Source organism: Ranitomeya variabilis, chromosome 7 (genome assembly GCF_051348905.1).
Source record: "Ranitomeya variabilis isolate aRanVar5 chromosome 7, aRanVar5.hap1, whole genome shotgun sequence".
Taxonomy (NCBI): domain Eukaryota; kingdom Metazoa; phylum Chordata; class Amphibia; order Anura; family Dendrobatidae; genus Ranitomeya; species Ranitomeya variabilis.
In genome coordinates this window covers 242,863,927-242,884,410 of record NC_135238.1, presented here as the reverse complement: position 1 = coordinate 242,884,410, position 20,484 = coordinate 242,863,927, and the positions used below count along the sequence as shown (strand labels likewise).

The window sequence follows — 20,484 nt, the reverse complement described above, 5'->3', positions numbered from 1 at the left end:
TCCTATGTACAAGAATATAACTACTATAATACTGCCCCTCTGTACAAGAATATAACTACTATAATACTGCTCCTATGTACAAGAATATAACTACTATAATACTGCTCCTATGTACAAGAATATAACTACTATAATACTGCCCCATGTACAAGAATATAATTACTATAATACTACCCCTATGTACAAGAATATAACTACTATAATACTGCTCCATGTACAAGAATATAACTACTATAATACTGCTCCTATGTACAAGAATATAACTACTATAATACCGCTCCTATGTACAAGAATATAACTACTATAATACTGCCCCCTATGTACAATAATATAACTACTATAATACTGCTCCTATATACAAGAGTATAACTACTATAATACTGCCCCTATGTACAAGAATATAACTACTATAATACTGCCCCATGTACAAGAATATAACTACTATAATACTGCTCCTATGTACAAGAATATAACTACTATAATACTGCTCCTATGTACAAGAATATAACTACTATAATACTGCTCCCTATGTACAAGAATATAACTACTATAATACTTCTCCTATGTACATGAATATAACTACTATAATACTGCTCCTATGTACAAGAATATAACTACTATAATACTTCTCCTATGTACATGAATATAACTACTATAATACTGCTCCTATGTGTAAGAATATAACTACTATAATACTAGCCCTATGTACAAGAATATAACTACTATAATACTGCTCCTATGTACAAGAATATAACTACTATAATACTTCTCCTATGTACATGAATATAACTACTATAATACTGCTCCTATGTACAAGAATATAACTACTATAATACTGCTCCTATGTACAAGAATATAACTACTATAATACTAGCCCTATGTACAAGAATATAACTACTATAATACTGCCCCTATGTACAAGAATATAACTACTATAATACTGCTCCTATGTACAAGAATATAACTACTATAATACTGCTCCTATGTACAAGAATATAACTACTATAATACTTCTCCTATGTACATGAATATAACTACTATAATACTGCTCCTATGTATAAGAATATAACTACTATAATACTGCTCCTATGTACAAGAATATAACTACTATAATACTGCTCATATGTACAAGAATATAACTACTATAATACTGCTCCTATGTACAGGAATATAACTACTATAATACTGCCCCCTATGTACAAGAATATAACTACTATAATACTTCTCCTATGTACATGAATATAACTACTATAATACTGCTCCTATGTACAAGAATATAACTACTATAATACTGCCCCTATGTACAAGAATATAACTACTATAATACTGCTCCTATGTACAAGAATATAACTACTATAATACTTCTCCTATGTACATGAATATAACTACTATAATACTGCTCCTATGTACAAGAATATAACTACTATAATACTGCTCCTATGTACAAGAATATAACTACTATAATACTAGCCCTATGTACAAGAATATAACTACTATAATACTGCCCCCTATGTACAAGAATATAACTACTATAATACTGCTCCTATGTACAACAATATAACTACTATAATACTGCGCCTATGTACAAGAATATAACTACTATAATACTGCCCCTATGTACAAGAATATATCTACTATAATACTGCTCCTATGTACAAGAATATAACTACTATAATACTGGTCCTATATACAAGAATATAACTACTATAATACTGCTCCTATGTACAAGACTATAACTACTATAATACTGCCCCCTATGTACAAGAATATAACTACTATAATACTGCTCCTATGTACAAGAATATATCTACTATAATACTGCTCCTATGTACAAGAATATAACTACTATATTACTGCTCCTATGTACAAGAATATAACTACTATAATATTGCTCCTATGTACAAGAATATAACTACTATAATACTGCCCCCTATGTACAAGAATATAACTACTATAATATTGCTCCTATGTACAAGAATATAACTACTATAATACTGCTCCTATGTACAGGAATATAACTACTATAACACTGCTCCTATGTACAAGAATATAACTACTATAATACTGCCCTATGTACAAGAATATAACTACTATAATACTCCCCCCTATGTACAAGAATATATCTACTATAATACTGCTCCTATGTACAGGAATATAACTACTATAATACTGCCCGCTATATACAGAATATAACTACTATAATACTGCCCCATGTACAGAATATAACTACTATAATACTGCTCCTATGTACAAGAATATAACTACTATAATACTGCCCCTATGTACAAGAATATAACTACTATAATACTGCCCCTATGTACAAGAATATAACTACTATAATACTGCCCCTATGTACAAGAATATAACTACTATAATACTGCCCCTATGTACAAGAATATAACTACTATAATACTGCCCCTATGTACAAGAATATAACTACTATAATACTGCTCCCTATATACAAGAATATAACTACTATAATACTGCTCCTATGTACAAGAATATAACTACTATAATACTGCCCCTATGTACAAGAATATAACTACTATAATACTGTCCCCTATGTACAAGAATATAAATACTATAATACTGCTCCTATGTACAAGAATATAACTACTATAATACTGCCCCTATGTACAAGAATATAACTACTATAATACTGCTCCTATGTACAAGAATATAACTACTATAATACTGCCCCCTATGTACAAGAATATAACTACTATAATACTGCTCCTATGTACAAGAATATAACTACTATAATACTGCTCCTATGTACAAGAATATAACTACTATAATACTGCCCCTATGTACAAGAATATAACTACTATAATACTGCCCCCTATGTACAAGAATATAACTATTATAATACTGCTCCTATGTACAAGAATATAACTACTATAATACTGCTCCTATGTACAAGAATATAACTACTATAATACTGCCCCTATGTACAAGAATATATCTACTATAATACTGCTCCTATGTACAAGAATATAACTACTATAATACTGCCCCTATGTACAAGAATATAACTACTATAATACTGCTCCTATGTACAAGACTATAACTACTATAATACTGCTCCTATGTACAAGAATATAACTACTATAATACTGCCCCATGTACAGAATATAACTACTATAATACTGCTCCCTATATACAAGAATATAACTACTATAATACTGCCCCTATGTACAAGAATATGACTACTATAATACTGCCTCCTATGTACAAGAATATAACTACTATAATACTGCCCCTATGTACAAGAATATAACTACTATAATACTGCCCCTATGTACAAGAATATGACTACTATAATACTGCCTCCTATGTACAAGAATATAACTACTATAATACTGCCCCTATGTACAAGAATATAACTACTATAATACTGCTCCTATATACAAGAATATAACTACTATAATACTGCCCCTATATACAAGAATATAACTACTATAATACTGCTCCTATATACAAGAATATAACTACTATAATACTGCCCGCTATGTACAGAATATAACTACTATAATACTGCTCCTATATACAAGAATATAACTTCTATAATACTGCCCGCTATGTACAGAATATAACTACTATAATACTGCCCCTATGTACAAGAATATAACTACTATAATACTGCCCCTATGTACAAGAATATAACTACTATAATACTGCTCCTATGTACAGGAATATAACTACTATAATACTGCCTGCTATGTACAGAATATAACTACTATAATACTGCTCCTATATACAAGAATATAACTACTATAATACTGCTCCTATGTACAAGAATATAACTACTATAATACTGCTCCTATGTACAAGGATATAACTACTATAATACTGCTCCTATATACAAGAATATAACTACTATAATACTGCTCCTATATACAAGAATATAACTACTATAATACTGCTCCTATGTACAAGAATATAACTACTATAATACTGCCCCTATGTACAAGAAAATAACTACTATAATACTGCCCCTATGTACAAGAATATAACTACTATAATACTGCTCCTATGTACAAGAATATAACTACTATAATACTGCCCCTATGTACAAGAATATAACTACTATAATACTGCCCCTATGTACAAGAATATAACTACTATAATACTGCCTCCTATGTACAGGAATATAACTACTATAATACTGCCTGCTATGTACAGAATATAACTACTATAATACTGCCCCTATGTACAGAATATAACTACTATAATACTGCCTCCTGTGTACATTAGTGGGTGTAACAATCCATATAAATCCGTGTGTCTGTGTTCCTCTTGCAGGCGTTCACTGATTGTTTGGCGAGTTCCACGGATGGCGGCTCATCTGGCAAGAAGCAGAGCTATAAGTCGGGTTCCAGTAAGTTTTGGGGGATCATTATTTTTTTCCCACCTTTTAGGGGAACGTCAGTGCTAGTCACATCTTCCCAGTTTTTGCCGTCAGTCTCTGCTGGAGACTTTCTCCTCTGCAGCATTGATGTCAGTATTGCAGGAGCCATTGCCGGCTGCCGACCAGTGGTCTTGGTCCTGTGAGCTCCGGGGGTCAGTGATTCCCCGGGGGCTGATCCTGGCTCAGTGACAGGTGACAATGTACGGCAGACCCGCGGGCTCAGGCTACTGCTGGAGTGCCGCCACCTTCTGCCTTATTACCGCCCCACACATGATCACTGTGGAAGTGGCGGATTTTCAGCAGATGTTCCCCGACCTCATTGTGTCTTGCAGTTTTCTGTGGAACAGTCACAAATCCGTCTTTGGGAGTTCATGAGATGAGGATCGGGGCGCTGACCTTCCAGATCAGGACAGGAGACATCACCAAAGAAGGGGCCGACGTCCTCGTCAACTCCTCCAATCACAGCTTTACTCTCTACTCAGGTGACCGTTCATTATGTTCCCAAAATATCAGAGAGACCTTGGGGCATGTCACTGTATAGCGGGACCTTCTGGGAACTGCCCCCATCTCAGTATTAAGCAAATAGATGGAGGCCCGATGCTGTCACATCGGGAGGGCAGTAATGTCATGATGGGGCAGGCATGCGGCGCTGTTGTTGCCTAATGGCATCCTGTGATAATCTAATGACTTTTGCATCAGGGGACTCATGTGCTTGACGCCTACGCTTATATACAGGGGGGACTCATGTGCTTGACGCCTACGCTTATATACAGGGGACTCATGTGCTTGACGCCTACACTTATATACAGGGGACTCATGTGCTTGACGCCTACGCTTATATACAGGGGACTCATGTGCTTGACGCCTACGTTTATATACAGGGGACTCATGTGCTTGACGCCTACACTTATATACAGGGGACTCATGTGCTTGACGCCTACACTTATATACAGGGGACTCATGTGCTTGACGCCTACACTTATATACAGGGGACTCATGTGCTTGACGCCTACGCTTATATACAGGGGACTCATGTGCTTGACGCCTACGCTTATATACAGGGGACTCATGTGCTTGACGCCTACATTTATATACAGGGGACTCATGTGCTTGACGCCTACGCTTATATACAGGGGACTCATGTGCTTGACGCCTACGCTTATATACAGGGGACTCATGTGCTTGACGCCTACGCTTATATACATTGTTTTTTTCCCAGCGATGCTGTTGCTCTTCTGGAGTCTCATTCGCCTGTTGTTGTCTTCGACATTGAGCCTTTGTCTTCTTTCATTGTCATTGGGGTAGTTTTTAGGAGGAGCCATGTTGGTGTTGATATTTGCTTTTTAAAGGGGTTTTCCCACGAACAAAAGTTCATTTTAAAAATTGTCTGTGTCTGACCGTGTACCGAACATACCACATCTCCTGGGCAGGGGAGGAAGCAAAAAATAATTCTGACATTACAGCAGGAGATCGCAGAGGATTCATTTTGTGAGGTAAAATATTTTTTAAAAACAGTTAGTGAAATATTTTACCTCACAAAATGAATCCTCTGTGATCTCCTGCTGTAATGTCAGTATTGTCTTTTGCTTCCTCCCCTGCCCAGGAGATGTGGTATGCTCTGTACACGGTCAGACACAGAACATTTTTAGAATGAACTTTCGTTTGTGGGAAAACCCCTTTAATGTGAGCGGCGTCCTCTGCCTGCAGACACGTCGGGATCAGCCGGATCATTCACTGCACCTGCGCGGAATTCACAGTAAGGCCGGCGTCACACAGTCAGTATGTGGTCAGTATTGTACATCAGTATTTGTACCAAAACCAGGAGAGGAACAATCTGAGGAAAAGTATAATGGAAACATCTGCACCACTTCTGTATTTATCACCCACTCCTGGTTATAAATACTGATGTAAAATACTGACCAAATACTGATAGTGTGACGGCAGCCTGAATCAGACCGCCGCCATCTTTGTGCAGACAGCGGCGGTCACATTAAAACTGCGCATGCGCTCCTTCCTGTACAAAGATGGCGACGTTCTGTGAATCATTCAGCTGATCATGGCAGCGGTGTCTCTGCAACAGTGTTCCACTGGTGGTACCACGTAAGTGAGTGTGTGAGAGTGGTGCGTACGGCGTATACAGTGCTCCTGTAAGCCCCATACTGGACACATAATAGCCCTCTGCTCCTGTAAGCCCCATACTGGACACATAATAGCCCTCTGCTCCTGTAAGCCCCATACTGGACACATAATAGCCCTCTGCTCCTGTAACCTCCATACTGGACACATAATAGCCCTCTGCTCCTGTAAGCCCCATACTGGACACATAATAGCCCTCTGCTCCTGTAAGCTCCATACTGGACACATAATAGCCCTCTGCTCCTGTAAGCTCCATACTGGACACATAATAGCCCCCTGCTCCTGTAAGCTCCATACTGGACACATAATAGCCCTCTGCTCCTGTAACCTCCATACTGGACACATAATAGCCCCCTGCTCCTGTAAGCTCCATACTGGACACATAATAGCCCTCTGCTCCTGTAACCTCCATACTGGACACATAATAGCCCCCTGCTCCTGTAAGCTCCATACTGGACACATAATAGCCCTCTGCTCCTGTAACCTCCATACTGGACACATAATAGCCCTCTGCTCCTGTAAGCCCCATACTGGACACATAATAGCCCTCTGCTCCTGTAAGCTCCATACTGGACACATAATAGCCCTCTGCTCCTGTAACCTCCATACTGGACACATAATAGCCCCCTGCTCCTGTAAGCTCCATACTGGACACATAATAGCCCTCTGCTCCTGTAACCTCCATACTGGACACATAATAGCCCCCTGCTCCTGTAAGCTCCATACTGGACACATAATAGCCCTCTGCTCCTGTAACCTCCATACTGGACACATAATAGCCCTCTGCTCCTGTAAGCCCCATACTGGACACATAATAGCCCTCTGCTCCTGTAAGCTCCATACTGGACACATAATAGCCCTCTGCTCCTGTAACCTCCATACTGGACACATAATAGCCCTCTGCTCCTGTAAGCTCCATACTGGACACATAATAGCCCTCTGCTCCTGTAAGCTCCATACTGGACACATAATAGCCCCCTGCTCCTGTAACCTCCATACTGGACACATAATAGCCCTCTGCTCCTGTAACCTCCATACTGGACACATAATAGCCCCCTGCTCCTGTAAGCTCCATACTGGACACATAATAGCCCTCTGCTCCTGTAACCTCCATACTGGACACATAATAGCCCTCTGCTCCTGTAAGCCCCATACTGGACACATAATAGCCCCCTGCTCCTGTAAGCTCCATACTGGACACATAATAGCCCCCTGCTCCTGTAACCTCCATACTGGACACATAATAGCCCTCTGCTCCTGTAAGCCCCATACTGGACACATAATAGCCCCCTGCTGCTGTAAGCCCCATACTGGACACATAATAGCCCTCTGCTGCTGTACGCTCCATACTGGACACATAATAGCCCTCTGCTCCTGTAACCTCCATACTGGACACATAATAGCCCTCTGCTCCTGTAAGCCCCATACAGGACACATAATAGCCCTCTGCTCCTGTAAGCTCCATACTGGACACATAATAGCCCTCTGCTCCTGTAAGCTCCATACTGGACACATAATAGCCCTCTGCTCCTGTAAGCTCCATACTGGACACATAATAGCCCTCTGCTCCTGTAAGCTCCATAGTGGACACATAATAGCCCTCTGCTCCTGTAAGCTCCATACTGGACACATAATAGCCCTCTGCTGCTGTAAGCCCCATACTGGACACATAATAGCCCTCTGCTCCTGTAACCTCCATACTGGATACAAAATAGCCCTCTGCTGCTCTAAGCCCCATACTGGACACATAATAGCCCTCTGCTCCTGTAAGCCCCATACTGGACACATAATAGCCCTCTGCTCCTGTAAGCTCCATACTGGACACATAATAGCCCTCTGCTCCTGTAACCTCCATACTGGACACATAATAGCCCCCTGCTCCTGTAAGCTCCATACTGGACACATAATAGCCCTCTGCTGCTGTAAGCTCCATACTGGACACATAATAGCCCTCTGCTCCTGTAACCTCCATACTGGACACATAATAGCCCTCTGCTCCTGTAAGCTCCATACTGGACACATAATAGCCCTCTGCTCCTGTAAGCCCCATACTGGACACATAATAGCCCTCTGCTCCTGTAAGCTCCATACTGGACACATAATAGCCCTCTGCTCCTGTAAGCTCCATACTGGACACATAATAGCCCTCTGCTGCTGTAAGCCCCATAGTGGACACATAATAGCCCTCTGCTCCTGTAAGCTCCATACTGGACACATAATAGCCCTCTGCTCCTGTAAGCTCCATAGTGGACACATAATAGCCCTCTGCTCCTGTAAGCTCCATAGTGGACACATAATAGCCCTCTGCTGCTGTAAGCCCCATACTGGACACATAATAGCCCTCTGCTCCTGTAACCTCCATACTGGACACATAATAGCCCTCTGCTCCTGTAAGCTCCATACTGGACACATAATAGCCCTCTGCTCCTGTAACCTCCATACTGGACACATAATAGCCCTCTGCTCCTGTAAGCCCCATACAGGACACATAATAGCCCTCTGCTCCTGTAACCTCCATACTGGACACATAATAGCCCCCTGCTGCTGTAAGCTCCATACTGGACACATAATAGCCCTCTGCTCCTGTAACCTCCATACTGGACATATAATAGCCCTCTGCTCCTGTAACCTCCATACTGGACACATAATAGCCCTCTGCTCCTGTAAGCCCCATACTGGACACATAATAGCCCTCTGCTCCTGTAAGCTCCATACTGGACACATAATAGCCCTCTGCTCCTGTAAGCCCCATACTGGACACATAATAGCCCTCTGCTCCTGTAAGCCCCATACTGGACACATAATAGCCCTCTGCTCCTGTAAGCTCCATACTGGACACATAATAGCCCTCTGCTCCTGTAAGCTCCATACTGGACACATAATAGCCCTCTGCTGCTGTAAGCCCCATAGTGGACACATAATAGCCCTCTGCTCCTGTAAGCTCCATACTGGACACATAATAGCCCTCTGCTCCTGTAAGCTTCATACTGGACACATAATAGCCCTCTGCTCTTGTAAGCTCCATACTGGACACATAATAGCCCTCTGCTCCTGTAAGCTCCATAGTGGACACATAATAGCCCTCTGCTCCTGTAAGCTCCATAGTGGACACATAATAGCCCTCTGCTGCTGTAAGCCCCATACTGGACACATAATAGCCCTCTGCTCCTGTAACCTCCATACTGGACACATAATAGCCCTCTGCTCCTGTAAGCTCCATACTGGACACACAATAGCCCTCTGCTGCTGTAAGCTCCATACTGGACACATAATAGCCCTCTGCTCCTGTAACCTCCATACTGGACACATAATAGCCCTCTGCTCCTGTAAGCCCCATACTGGACACATAATAGCCCTCTGCTCCTGTAAGCTCCATACTGGACACATAATAGCCCTCTGCTCCTGTAAGCTCCATACTGGACACATAATAGCCCCCTGCTGCTGTAAGCTCCATACTGGACACATAATAGCCCTCTGCTCCTGTAAGCTCCATACTGGACACATAATAGCCCTCTGCTCCTGTAAGCCCCATACTGGACACATAATAGCCCTCTGCTCCTGTAAGCCCCATACTGGACACATAATAGCCCTCTGCTCCTGTAACCTCCATACTGGACACATAATAGCCCTCTGCTCCTGTAAGCTCCATACTGGACACATAATAGCCCTCTGCTGCTGTAAGCTCCATACTGGACACATAATAGCCCTCTGCTCCTGTAACCTCCATACTGGACACATAATAGCCCTCTGCTCCTGTAAGCCCCATACTGGACACATAATAGCCCTCTGCTCCTGTAAGCTCCATACTGGACACATAATAGCCCTCTGCTCCTGTAAGCTCCATACTGGACACATAATAGCCCTCTGCTCCTGTAAGCTCCATACTGGACACATAATAGCCCCCTGCTGCTGTAAGCTCCATACTGGACACATAATAGCCCTCTGCTCCTGTAAGCTCCATACTGGACACATAATAGCCCTCTGCTCCTGTAAGCCCCATACTGGACACATAATAGCCCTCTGCTCCTGTAAGCCCCATACTGGACACATAATAGCCCTCTGCTCCTGTAAGCTCCATACTGGACACATAATAGCCCTCTGCTCCTGTAACCTCCATACTGGACACATAATAGCCCTCTGCTCCTGTAAGCCCCATACTGGACACATAATAGCCCTCTGCTCCTGTAAGCCCCATACTGGACACATAATAGCCCTCTGCTGCTGTAACCTCCATACTGGACACATAATAGCCCTCTGCTCCTGTAAGCCCCATACTGGACACATAATAGCCCTCTGCTCCTGTAAGCCCCATACTGACACATAATAGCCCTCTGCTGCTGTAAGCTCCATACTGGACACATAATAGCCCTCTGCTCCTGTAAGCCCCATACTGGACACATAATAGCCCTCTGCTCCTGTAAGCCCCATACTGGACACATAATAGCCCTCTGCTCCTGTAAGCCCCATACTGACACATAATAGCCCTCTGCTGCTGTAACCTCCATACTGGACACATAATAGCCCTCTGCTCCTGTAAGCCCCATACTGGACACATAATAGCCCTCTGCTCCTGTAAGCCCCATACTGGACACATAATAGCCCTCTGCTCCTGTAAGCCCCATACTGGACACATAATAGCCCTCTGCTGCTGTAAGCTCCATACTGGACACATAATAGCCCTCTGCTGCTGTAACCTCCATACTGGACACATAATAGCCCTCTGCTCCTGTAAGCCCCATACTGGACACATAATAGCCCTCTGCTCCTGTAAGCTCCATACTGGACACATAATAGTCCTCTGCTCCTGTAAGCCCCATACTGGACACATAATAGCCCTCTGCTCCTGTAAGCTCCATACTGGACACATAATAGTCCTCTGCTCCTGTAAGCTCCATACTGGACACATAATAGCCCTCTGCTCCTATAAGCTCCATACTGGACACATAATAGCCCTCTGCTCCTGTAAGCTCCATACTGGACACATAATAGCCCTCTGCTGCTGTAAGCTCCATACTGGACACATAATAGCCCTCTGCTGCTGTAAGCTCCATACTGGACACATAATAGCCCTCTGCTCCTGTAAGCCCCATACTGGACACATAATAGCCCTCTGCTGCTGTAAGCCCCATACTGGACACATAATAGCCCTCTGCTGCTGTAAGCTCCATACTGGACACATAATAGCCCTCTGCTCCTGTAAGCTCCATACTGGACACATAATAGCCCTCTGCTCCTGTAAGCCCCATACTGGACACATAATAGCCCTTTGCTGCTGTAAGCTCCATACTGGACACATAATAGCCCTCTGCTCCTGTAAGCTCCATACTGGACACATAATAGCCCTCTGCTGCTGTAACCTCCATACTGGACACATAATAGCCCCCTGCTCCTGTAACCTCCATAGTGGATACATAATAGCCCTCTGCTGCTGTAAGCCCCATACTGGACACATAATAGCCCTCTGCTGCTGTAACCTCCATACTGGACACATAATAGCCCTCTGCTCCTGTAAGCTCCATACTGGACACATAATAGCCCTCTGCTCCTGTAACCTCCATACTGGACACATAATAGCCCTCTGCTCCTGTAACCTCCATACTGGATACATAATAGCCCTCTGCTCCTGTAACCTCCATAGTGGATACATAATAGCCCTCTGCTCCTGTAACCTCCATACTGGACACATAATAGCCCTCTGCTCCTGTAAGCCCCATACTGGACACATAATAGCCCTCTGCTCCTGTAAGCCCCATACTGGACACATAATAGCCCTCTGCTGCTGTAACCTCCATACTGGACACATAATAGCCCCCTGCTCCTGTAACCTCCATAGTGGATACATAATAGCTCTCTGCTGCTGTAAGCCCCATACTGGACACATAATAGCCCTCTGCTGCTGTAACCTCCATACTGGACACATAATAGCCCTCTGCTCCTGTAAGCTCCATACTGGACACATAATAGCCCTCTGCTCCTGTAAGCTCCATACTGGACACATAATAGCCCTCTGCTCCTGTAAGCTCCATACTGGACACATAATAGCCCTCTGCTCCTGTAAGCTCCATACTGGACACATAATAGCCCTCTGCTCCTGTAACCTCCATACTGGACACATAATAGCCCCCTGCTGCTGTAAGCTCCATACTGGACACATAATAGCCCTCTGCTCCTGTAAGCCCCATACTGGACACATAATAGCCCTCTGCTGCTGTAAGCCCCATACTGGACACATAATAGCCCTCTGCTCCTGTAACCTCCATACTGGACACATAATAGCCCTCTGCTCCTGTAAGCTCCATACTGGACACATAATAGCCCTCTGCTCCTGTAAGCCCCATACTGGACACATAATAGCCCTCTGCTCCTGTAACCTCCATACTGGACACATAATAGCCCTCTGCTCCTGTAACCTCCATACTGGACACATAATAGCCCTCTGCTCCTGTAACCTCCATACTGGACACATAATAGCCCTCTGCTGCTGTAAGCTCCATACTGGACACATAATAGCCCTCTGCTCCTGTAAGCTCCATACTGGACACATAATAGCCCTCTGCTCCTGTAAGCTCCATACTGGACACATAATAGCCCTCTGCTCCTGTAAGCCCCATACTGGACACATAATAGCCCTCTGCTCCTGTAACCTCCATACTGGACACATAATAGCCCTCTGCTGCTGTAACCTCCATACTGGACACATAATAGCCCCCTGCTGCTGTAAGCCCCATACTGGACACATAATAGCCCCCTGCTCCTGTAAGCTCCATACTGGACACATAATAGCCCTCTGCTCCTGTAAGCCCCATACTGGACACATAATAGCCCTCTGCTCCTGTAAGCTCCATAGTGGACACATAATAGCCCTCTGCTGCTGTAAGCCCCATACTGGACACATAATAGCCCTCTGCTCCTGTAACCTCCATACTGGATACATAATAGCCCTCTGCTCCTGTAAGCTCCATACTGGACACATAATAGCCCTCTGCTCCTGTAAGCTCCATACTGGACACATAATAGCCCTCTGCTCCTGTAACCTCCATACTGGACACATAATAGCCCTCTGCTCCTGTAACCTCCATACTGGACACATAATAGCCCTCTGCTCCTGTAAGCTCCATACTGGATACATAATAGCCCCCTGCTGCTGTAAGCCCCATACTGGACACATAATAGCCCTCTGCTCCTGTAACCTCCATACTGGACATATAATAGCCCTCTGCTCCTGTAACCTCCATACTGGACACATAATAGCCCTCTGCTCCTGTAACCTCCATACTGGACACATAATAGCCCCCTGCTCCTGTAACCTCCATACTGGACACATAATAGCCCTCTGCTCCTGTAAGCTCCATACTGGACACATAATAGCCCTCTGCTCCTGTAACCTCCATACTGGACACATAATAGCCCTCTGCTGCTCTAAGCCCCATACTGGACACATAATAGCCCTCTGCTCCTGTAAGCTCCATACTGGATACATAATAGTCCTCTGCTCCTGTAAGCTCCATACTGGACCCATAATAGCCCCCTGCTCCTGTAAGCCCCATACTGGATACATAATAGCCCCCTGCTCCTGTAACCTCCATACTGGACACATAATAGCCCCCTGCTCCTGTAAGCTCCATACTGGATACATAATAGCCCTCTGCTGCCCCTCCTGGCGAGTGTTGATCAGTGCCATTTACACTGTATAAATGACTCCTGATCTTTTTCAGGGGTGTCGAAAGCCATTCTAGATGCTGCCGGACCGAGTGTTCAGTCAGTTGCCAAGATATTAGGTAAAGTTCTATAAGTTCCATTTCCTGTGGTGTTTTATTAAATCCTCTTCACACTCTGCAGACTGATACACGGCTGGGATTTCGGAGTCACTGTCAGTCCTACTAAACCATTCACTCTGCTGCTTGTGGGGTGTCATGTGACATATTGAGAAGACCCCTAGAGTCTCCTCTGAAGCCCGGTGATCATGGTCTCCAGGACTGAGGGGTCGGTCAGTCCTTCCCTTTACCCCCTGCAGTGGCGCATTAGTCGTAGTGTTAGGCCACGTTCTCACCGTCCGTATCTGTAGCCAAAACCAGGAGGGGGATAAATCCAGGAGTGACAGTGTCTATAGGACGTCTCCTCTGATTGCTCCCTGAGTTTGGCTTCAAATACGGAGGGATCACGCTACACTTAGGGCGGAGGGATCACGCTGCGCAGAGGGCGGAGGGATCAGGCTACACGTAGGGCGGAGGGATCAGGCTACACTTAGGGCGGAGGGATCAGGCTACACGTAGGGCGGAGGGATCACGCTACACGTAGGGCGGAGGGATCACGCTACACGTAGGGCGGAGGGATCACGCTACACGTAGGGCGGAGGGATCACGCTACACGTAGGGCGGAGGGATCACGCTACACGTAGGGCGGAGGGATCACGCTACACGTAGGGCGGAGGGATCACGCTACACGTAGGGCGGAGGGATCACGCTACACTTAGGGCGGAGGGATCACGCTACACGTAGGGCGGAGGGATCACGCTACACTTAGGGCGGAGGGATCACGCTACACGTAGGGCGGAGGGATCACGCTACACTTAGGGCGGAGGGATCACGCTACACGTAGGGCGGAGGGATCACGCTACACTTAGGGCGGAGGGATCACGCTACACGTAGGGCGGAGGGATCACGCTACACTTAGGGCGGAGGGATCATGCTACACGTAGGGCGGAGGGATCATGCTACACTTAGGGCGGAGGGATCACGCTACACTTAGGGCGGAGGGATCACGCTACATGTAGGGCGGAGGGATCACGCTACACTTAGTGTGGATGGATCACGCTACACTTAAAACGGAGGGATCACGCTACACGTAGGGCGGAGGGATCATGCTACACTTAGGGCGGAGGGATCATGCTACACTTAGGGCGGAGGGATCACGCTGCGCAGAGGGCGGAGGGATCAGGCTACACGTAGGGCGGAGGGATCAGGCTACATTTAGGGTGGAGGGATCACGCTACACTTAGGACGGAGGGATCACGCTACACGTAGGGCGGAGGGATCAGGCTACACGTAGGGCGGAGGGATCAGGCTACACGTAGGGCGGAGGGATCACGCTACACGTAGGGCGGAGGGATCACGCTACACGTAGGGCGGAGGGATCACGCTACACGTAGGGCGGAGGGATCACGCTACACGTAGGGCGGAGGGATCACGCTACACGTAGGGCGGAGGGATCACGCTACACGTAGAGCGGAGGGATCACGCTACACGTAGAGCGGAGGGATCACGCTACACTTAGGGCGGAGGGATCATGCTACACGTAGGGCGGAGGGATCATGCTACACTTAGGGTGGAGGGATCACGCTACACGTAGGGCGGAGGGATCACGCTACACTTAGGGCGGAGGGATCATGCTACACGTAGGGCGGAGGGATCATGCTACACTTAGGGCGGAGGGATCACGCTACACTTAGGGCGGAGGGATCACGCTACACGTAGGGCGGAGGGATCACCCTACACTTAGGGCGGAGGGATCATGCTACACGTAGGGCGGAGGGATCACGCTACACTTAGGGCGGAGGGATCACGCTACACTTAGGGCGGAGGGATCACGCTACATGTAGGGCGGAGGGATCACGCTACACTTAGTGTGGATGGATCACGCTACACTTAAAACGGAGGGATCACGCTACACGTAGGGCGGAGGGATCACGCTACACTTAGGGCGGAGGGATCATGCTACACTTAAGGTGGAGGGATCACGCTACACGTAGGGCGGAGGGATCACGCTACACTTAGGGCGGAGGGATCACGCTACACTTGGGGTGGAGGGATCATGCTACACTTGGGGCGGAGGGATCACGCTACGCTGAGGGATCATCCTACGCAGAGGGCAGAGGATCACGCTACACTTGGGGCGGAGGGATTACGCTACGCGGAGGGATCTTTCTGCATCTTCTGATGATCACCCATGGATTCCTTGGTTTCTGTCTTCTGACTCTTCTCAGGGTCTCAGCCCCACAAGGGTTACATCCTCACAGACTCGGGGAATCTTGCTGGGAGTAACTGGATCCTCCATGTGTCGGGGCCAAAACAGCCAGCAGACATCAAAAAGATGGTCCTGTCCTGTCTGCAGGCGTGCGAGGCGCAGCAGGCGGCCAGTGTGGCCTTCCCAGCTCTGGGCACAGGTATGGCATCGTCCAGGCCCACACCACCATGGCCACAGTGGAGCTTCGGCTCTAGGGGCACGTGGCGTCCTGTGTGGGGTCTGATGTACCAATGTTCTGCACATGACACTCCAGCTGTAGACCCCCATATGACAGATCTCATATACACAGGACCCTTCTGTTGGGCTCTGTATGACGTGTGCACGCTCCGCTCCTGCTCCACCATATTCCCAGAGACATATCATGTGATCACTAGTCTCAGCTCTGACGTTCTGTTGCTACAGGGGCAGGTGGACTGGCGGCAGCAGTGGTGGGCGATGCCATTCTAGGCACGGTGATGGATTTCATCAGTTCGGGGTCAGTGAGGTCCATCCAGATGGTGAAGGTGGTGATATTCCAGCAGCACATGCTGAACGACTTCTACACGAGCATGAAGAAGATGGAGGGGACGGCGCTGACCTCGCCAAGATCCTTTATTGGTAGACTGACCGGTGAGTGCGGTTTGTAGCGTGTGGGGGGGACAGCGATGACCTCGCCAAGATCCTTTATTGGTAGACTGACTGGTGAGTGCGGTTTGTAGCGTGTGGGGGGGACAGCGATGACCTCGCCAAGATCCTTTATTGGTAGACTGACTGGTGAGTGCGGTTTGTAGGGTGCGGGGGGACGGCGATGACCTCGCCAAGATCCTTTATTGGTAAACTGACTGGTGAGTGCAGTTTGTAGTGTGTGGGGGGACGGCGATGACCTCGTCAAGATCCTTTATTGGTAGACTGACCGGTGAGTACTTTTTGTAGGGTGCGGGGGGACAGTGATGACCTCGCCAAGATCCTTTATTGGTAGACTGATCAGTGAGTACGGTTTGTAGGGTGCGGGGGGGGGACAGCGATTACCTTGCCAAGATCCTTTATTAGTAGACTGACTGGTAAGTACGGTTTGTAGGGTGCGGGGGGGACAGCGATGACCTCGCCAAGATGCTTTATTGGTAGACTGACCAGTGAGTACGGTTTGTAGGGTGCGGGGGAGGGTGATGACCTTGCCAAGATCCTTTATTGGTAGACTGACCGGTGAGTGCGGTTTGTAGGGTGCGGGGGGACGGTGATGACGTCGCCAAGATCCTTTATTGGTAGACTGACCAGTGAGTACGGTTTGTAGGGTGCGGGGGGGACAGCGCTGACCTCGCCAAGATCCTTTATTAGTAGACTGACCGGTGAGTACGGTTTGTAGGGTGCGGGGGGACAGCGATGACCTCGCCAAGATCCTTTATTTGTAGACTGACGGGTGAGTACGGTTTGTAGGGTGCGGGGGGACGGTGATGACCTCGCCAAGATCCTTTATTGGTAGACTGACCGGTGAGTACGGTTTGTAGGGTGTGGGGGGGCAGCGATGACCTCGCCAAGATCCTTTATTAGTAGACTGACTGGTGAGTACGGTTTGTAGGGTGCGGGGGGACGGCGATGACCTCGCCAAGATCCTTTATTAGCAGACTGACTGGTGAGTGCGGTTTGTAGGGTGCGGGGGGACAGCGATGACCTCGCCAAGATCCTTTATTTGTAGACTGACGGGTGAGTACGGTTTGTAGGGTGCGGGGGGACGGTGATGACCTCGCCAAGATCCTTTATTGGTAGACTGACCGGTGAGTACGGTTTGTAGGGTGTGGGGGGGCAGCGATGACCTCGCCAAGATCCTTTATTAGTAGACTGACTGGTGAGTACGGTTTGTAGGGTGCGGGGGGACGGCGATGACCTCGCCAAGATCCTTTATTAGCAGACTGACTGGTGAGTGCGGTTTGTAGGGTGCGGGGGGACAGCGATGACCTCGCCAAGATCCTTTATTTGTAGACTGACGGGTGAGTACGGTTTGTAGGGTGCGGGGGGACGGTGATGACCTCGCCAAGATCCTTTATTGGTAGACTGACCGGTGAGTACGGTTTGTAGGGTGTGGGGGGGCAGCGATGACCTCGCCAAGATCCTTTATTAGTAGACTGACTGGTGAGTACGGTTTGTAGGGTGCGGGGGGACGGCGATGACCTCGCCAAGATCCTTTATTAGCAGACTGACTGGTGAGTGCGGTTTGTAGGGTGCGGGGGGACAGCGATGACCTCGCTAAGATCCTTTATTGTTAGACTGACTGGTGAGTGCGGTTTGTAGGGTGCGGGGGACAGCGATGACCTCGCCAAGATCCTTTATTGGTAGACTGACTGGTGAGTACGGTTTGTAGGGTGCGGGGAGACGGTGATGACCTCGCCAAGATCCTTTATTAGTAGACTGACTGGTGAGTACGGTTTGTAGGGTGCGGGGGGGGGGCAGCGATGACCTCGCCAAGATCCTTTATTAGCAGACTGACTGGTGAGTGCGGTTTGTAGGGTGCGGGGGGACAGCGATGACCTCGCCAAGATCCTTTATTAGTAGACTGACTGGTGAGTACGGTGTGTGTGGGGGGGGGCAGCGATGACCTCGCCAAGATCCTTTATTAGCAGACTGACTGGTGAGTGCGGTTTGTAGGGTGTGCGGGGGGGCAGCGATGACCTCGCCAAGATCCTTTATTAGTAGACTGACTGGTGAGTGCGGTTTGTAGGGTGCGGGGGGACAGCGATGACCTCGCCAAGATCCTTTATTAGCAGACTGACTGGTGAGTGCGGTTTGTAGGGTGTGTGGGGGGGGGGCAGCGATGACCTGCACATCATAGTCACAGGGTGCGCTGTTATGATTTTCCCAATGGCAGGGAAATCAAAATAACAACGGACTAGCTCTCGGGTGATGGGAACTAAAGTGACCGTGACCTGAACCTGACACAACACTGGAAGTAGCCGGGGAGTGTTTCCTACGATGCCCTAGACACCACGCACCAGCCGGAGATCTAACTACCCCTATCAGAGGAATATACAGGCCTGCCTTACCTCCAGAGATGAACCCCAAAAGGAGATAGCAGTCCCCCACAGATATTGACGGTGAGTCAAGAGGAAAAGACATACGTAGGATGAACAGCAGATTTAGCACAGTGAGGTCCGCTTACTAGATAGCAGAAGTACAGGAAAGAGTCACTTCACGGTCAACTTCAAAACACTACTCAAAAACACCATCCTGAAATTACTTTAAAACTCCAGTGACAACTCATGCCACTGGAGTGGCAATTCCAGTCCACGAGAGCTTCCAGCTACAGAGAGTCACATTGCAAATAGCTGGACAAAAATAGCATTAACTAGAAACAAAATTCAACTTAGCTGAACAGGATCTTGAGGCAGGAGAATGCAACAGAATGCTACTGATACATTGTTGGCCGGCATCGGACCAGCAGCCAAGCAGCCTTAAATAGGAAACTCCCCTAATGGGTGTCAACAGGTGATCAAGGATAGAAGAAGGCAAATAAGTGGCAATACCATAAAACACCACCGGGGGAGCCCACAAACAGAATTCACAACAGTACCCCCCCCTTAAGGAGGGGGCACCGAACCCTCACCAGAACCACCAGGGCGATCTGGATGAGCACTATGAAATGCACGAACCAAATCAGGAGCATGAACATCAGATGCTGTCACCCAGGAATTATCCTCCTGACCATAGCCCTTCCACTTAACCAGATACTGAAGTTTCCGTCTGGAAACACGGGAGTCCAAGATCTTTTCCACCACATACTCCAACTCACCCTCAACCAGCACAGGAGCAGGAGGATCAGCAGACGGAACAACCGGCACCTCATACCTCCGCAATAATGACCGATGAAAAACATTATGAATAGTAAAAGATGCTGGGAGGTCCAAACGAAAGGACACAGGATTGAGAACCTCCAGAATCCTATA

The 20,484-nt window shown here is 47.0% G+C and overlaps 1 protein-coding gene across 1 annotated transcript in view; it reads left to right on the top strand.

Annotated features, from left to right (window-relative positions):
• Nucleotides 1-20,484, top strand: part of LOC143784773 (protein mono-ADP-ribosyltransferase PARP14-like) — a 93,793-nt gene that overhangs the window by 57,414 nt on the left and 15,895 nt on the right. Inside the window, exons 9-13 of the mRNA XM_077273371.1 lie at nt 4,306-4,381; nt 4,744-4,893; nt 14,263-14,325; nt 16,530-16,709; nt 16,973-17,179. Of these exons, the coding sequence (XP_077129486.1) occupies nt 4,306-4,381; nt 4,744-4,893; nt 14,263-14,325; nt 16,530-16,709; nt 16,973-17,179 (676 nt within the window). The remainder of the gene's footprint in view (nt 1-4,305; nt 4,382-4,743; nt 4,894-14,262; nt 14,326-16,529; nt 16,710-16,972; nt 17,180-20,484) is intronic.